Source organism: Gavialis gangeticus, unplaced genomic scaffold, assembly GCF_001723915.1.
Source record: "Gavialis gangeticus isolate Ggan-Ray unplaced genomic scaffold, GavGan_comp1, whole genome shotgun sequence".
Classification (NCBI taxonomy): Eukaryota; Metazoa; Chordata; order Crocodylia; family Gavialidae; genus Gavialis; species Gavialis gangeticus.
Window position 1 is genome coordinate 4,148,533 of NW_017729000.1, and position 4,273 is coordinate 4,152,805.

At 45.5% G+C, this 4,273-nt stretch overlaps 1 protein-coding gene across 3 annotated transcripts in view; it reads right to left on the minus strand.

Moving 5' to 3' along the window:
• Window positions 1-4,273, minus strand: part of GRIA1 (glutamate ionotropic receptor AMPA type subunit 1) — a 155,579-nt gene that overhangs the window by 50,288 nt on the left and 101,018 nt on the right. For all 3 annotated transcript variants that reach the window (XM_019506103.1, XM_019506102.1, XM_019506104.1), the window contains exon 10: window positions 2,220-2,426. In XM_019506103.1, the coding sequence (XP_019361648.1) occupies window positions 2,220-2,426 (207 nt within the window). The remainder of the gene's footprint in view (window positions 1-2,219; window positions 2,427-4,273) is intronic.

A 4,273-nucleotide genomic window follows, 5' to 3' on the forward strand; every position in this document is an offset into this window, starting at 1 on the left:
ATGTTGCTCATGAGGTGGTTGAGGTTTATATGGTGTCTGTTTTGGCAGTGATGATTGAAAAATGCAGTTGGGGGAAATTGGGAATTTTCATTCTGACATTTCAATAAGGTTTACTGTCCAAGTCAGACAGAGAAGCTATAATTTTGGGTTTTTTTTCATGGAACATAAATTAAAAAAGGGGATATTTTAAAAACAACATTTTCAGTCAAAAAAACCCAACTCATTGTTTTACATTTCTCAAAGCAAAATGTTTCCTTTTCCCTTGGCTGAAATAGCCCCCAAAGACTTTATTTTGAGTCATTTCAGCATAAAAAAGTGTTTCCCCCTCCCCTTCTGACTAAGTATTTTGTAGGATTAGGGGTTTGGAAGCTTGATCATACCATTCTCTCCTTCATGTCAAATTTCTAAGTTTCCCATGATGCACTTAGTACAGAACTTCACCAGAGGGTTGATTTGCACTGCATCATGGGACTTGTAGTCTGGAACCTACCTTGGCCCATACAAGAGAATGAAAAACAGAACTACAGCTACCATAGAGCAACAGTCTGAAAGGGAAAAGTAGTTTGATGCTGTATTGAATGCATTAAAAACTAAACGCTTCCAGTCAGTTCAACAGCAGCAACAATCGCAGCCACAAAAAAAATCCCAATTCAGGCTGAACCAACCTGAAAGAAAAGATTTCATTTCAACTCCCCCAGGGAATAATCTCGTTTTTGTGGAAACTGAATTTTCCAGCAGAAAATTGTTCAGATGGGAAATTTGCAGCCAGCTCTAGTGAATAATGATCAAAGTCATCCAGCAACCAGATGTAAAGGCAAGGGGCAGGGTGCACGGTTAAAAAGCAGGAATACTAACAGGCGATTCTGAAAAAACCCCCGTTTGGCTGTTGGGAATGCGACTCGTCAGAAAGCCATGATTTTTAAGCCACCTGTTGCCAGGGGCAATTTTGCACCCTGCTAGAAAAAAGCTGGCAACACAGATGTGCTCAGTGTCAGTTTTGGGGTAGGATGCCTCTTTAATTTTCTTCCCAGGTCTCCTTTGGACTGCTTCTCTGCAGTGGGAGACATGGCATAGCTGCAGGCTTTCCTCCTGAAAAGAAGATTATATGCCGCAACGTGTTAAACCCATGCTATTGAATAGGAAAGGTCATGCTGGTTGCTGCTGGCTAAACCTAAAGCATGGTACTCAAGTTCTATAGGAACTGATTGCACTAATTGACACCGACTGACAAGAACACCGGTAACAGGCTGAACGGCTCACCTTTTATCAAAGTGAGTGTTTAAAAGCTGAGTTGGGGTTGAAGCACCTAGCAACACATAATAATGGCACCTTTTAAAAATGATAGGGAGTGAGAGAGAGAAGCAGAGTGAGACAGAGAGGATACCATTGATGCATTAAGAGGACAAACGCATCTTGTGTTGGGGCATTCAGACTCATGCGTAAGTGCATCAGAGCGTCTGTAGGCGCTTACGTGCATGTCCAAGCACAAGATGTGGATGTCTTATTAAGATGCAATGGGACAATCATCTCTAGTTCTTGAATGCATTTTTCCTACGGGGCCAAGGACTGCAAGATAACCAAGACTCACAAAATCCTCCTTGGCCCTGTGCATGTCAGAAGATTTCAGGGCTCACCCAGGAAAGGAGGATGAGTGTGGGAGGTCAAGACAGCTGGAGCTCAAAAGACCATCTTGCCCAACTGCTTGATATATTGGAGAAGCAGAGGAAACTGGTAATGACAGTGGATAGGAGGCTGTGCTGACTGCAGGCTGTGGCCTTCTTTATTTTGGGGGTGTATGTTTGTTCCCAAGGAAAAGCCAGAATGAGGGCTTAGAAAAACTTATGCCCCAAACTAGATCCAGGTTGGAAAGCTGAACTTGGAGATTCAAGCTGGTTTAAAGGCCAGCTTAGCTCTCACTTGGGGACTGGGGTATAGGTTGAGCCTGACTCTGTGCCAGAGGCTCACAGGAGGAGGGAAAGCTTTGTGCTTATCTGTGTAAGCAGGCGGCAATGTACCCTTGCCCTAGCAGAAGCTGCTCGCAGCTCAGCTAGCAGAAAGGAGCATCAGAAGGTCTTGCCAATTAGATCTTATAGCCTAGGATAGCTTGTATATACATCCACGTGTGCTAGGGCCTGTTGAAACCCAGTAACGGCAGTAATTCATGATGAGTGGACTTCAATAAAGTCATTATGAACCAATGGACAAGGCTGGAAACTTACTCCATACACCAGTTCTCCCACCATGCCATTCCATGTTTTAGAGTCAGGGTCCCGGGCTCCATACTTCCCATCTCTCACTATCTCCAACGTGTAATTGTAGCCAACATGCTTAGCGATCTCAGCAGCAAGCTCCACGCAGTAGCCTTCATACCTGTCATTGCCTTCAAGCTGGTTGGCGTTCTTCTTGAGCATCACGTACGGGTCTTCCTGGCAGAGAGAAAGCAAATTATTCTGCCATGCCTCTCCCTCCTCACGTCATGCTTTCAGACTAGGGTACTAGCTACACTGCTCTTTCAGCACAGCCAGTTTCATGAAGAATTTGGACCCTTGGCCCATTTATTCCAGGTCTTCATGGGGCAAAATTTTGAATGAACCTTCCTCAATTAATCAATTGGACCTAATCAATGAGAAGTGATATGGCATCTTCAACAGTCACCAAAAGGGATAGAATAGCTTCCATTTCTAGGTCCCCAAATCTGTCACATTGACTGAGTCTTCATTGGTCAATCTCTGTGAGGTAAGAAGATGCAACGGCACAGTACATTAAATATAAAAAAATATGGAGGTGCCTGATGTTCCTTCATAGTTATGCCCGAGTTTTTTTTTTTTAAGGAAGCTTTCACCTCTCTGTTATTTAGGCAGAATACAGAAGAATATTCCCCAGCATTACAGCTCTAAGTCTTAGCTGGGAATATAAAACTCAGGTATGATGCATTTAGTTTAACCTCTCTTGATGTTTCTTGTATCTATCATATTGTTTTGTGTTTCCTTCTGTTCAGTAGGCTTAATGTCTGCTCAATATCTGAAATATGTAATTATCCAAGGCAACTGCAAACACTTTTTGGGACTATCAGAAGAATCACAGCAGCAGAAAATGAGGGAGAGAAGGGACCTCCGGAGGTCACAATTAGTCCAACCCCCTGCTCAAAGCAGGGCCAGCCCCAACTTCATCATCCCAGACAAGGCTTTGTCTACCCAGGTCTTAACCTCTAAAGATAGAGACTCCATCACATCCCTTGGTAACCTGTTCCAGTGCTTTATTATCCTCCTAGGGAGAAAGTTTTTCCTAATATCCAACCTCAACTTTACTTTCTGCAACTGGAGCCCATTGCTCCTTGTCCTGTCATCTGCCCCCACTGAGACCAGTCCAGCTCCATCCTCTTTGCAGCCCCCCTGCAGGGACTTGAAAGCTGCTATTCAATCCCCCTCAGTCTTCTCTTCTCCAGACTAAATCAGCCCAGTTCCCTCAGCTCCTCCCACGTTGTTCATAGATTGCAATGCTGGAAGGGACCTCAAAAGATCATCGGGTCCAGCCCCCTGCACCAGGCAGGAAAGTCAACTGGGGATCAGGTCACCCCAGCAAGGTGACTGCCCAGTCTCCTCTTGAAGATTTCCAGGGTAGGCGATCACACCACCTCTGGAGGGAGCTTATTCCACAGTCTGGACACCCTGACCTTGAAGAAGTTTTTCCTAATGTTGACCCTGAAATGGTCTCCCAGGAGTTCATGGCCATTACTCCTGGTTTTACCCAAGGGTGCCCTGGTGAATAGCTATTCACCAAGCCCTGTGGCTCCAGCCCCTGAACCACTTTTGTTGCTCTCTGCTGGACTCCCTTCAACTTGTCCACAGCCTTTTTGTAGTGGGGAGGCCAAAACTGGACACAGGACTCCAGATGTGGCCTCACTAGTGCATAATAGGTGGGAATAATTATTTCCCTTGATCTGCTGGCAACGCTCCTACCAATGCAGCCCAGGTTGTCGTTAGCTTTCTTGGCAACAAGGGCACATTGCTGGCTCATATCATGTCCACTGTAACCCCCAGGACCTTATCTGCAGAGCTGCTGCTTAGCCTGTTGGCCCCAAACCTGTAGCAATGCATGGGACTCTTCTGCCCTAAGTGCAGGACTTTGCACTTGTCCTTGTTGAACCTCATGAGATTTCTTTTGGCCCAATCCTCCAATTTGTCTAGGTCCCTCTGAATCCAAGCCCTACCCTCCAGTGTATCTACTACTCCCGCTGGCCTGGTGTCATCTGCAAACTTGCTGAGGGTGCACT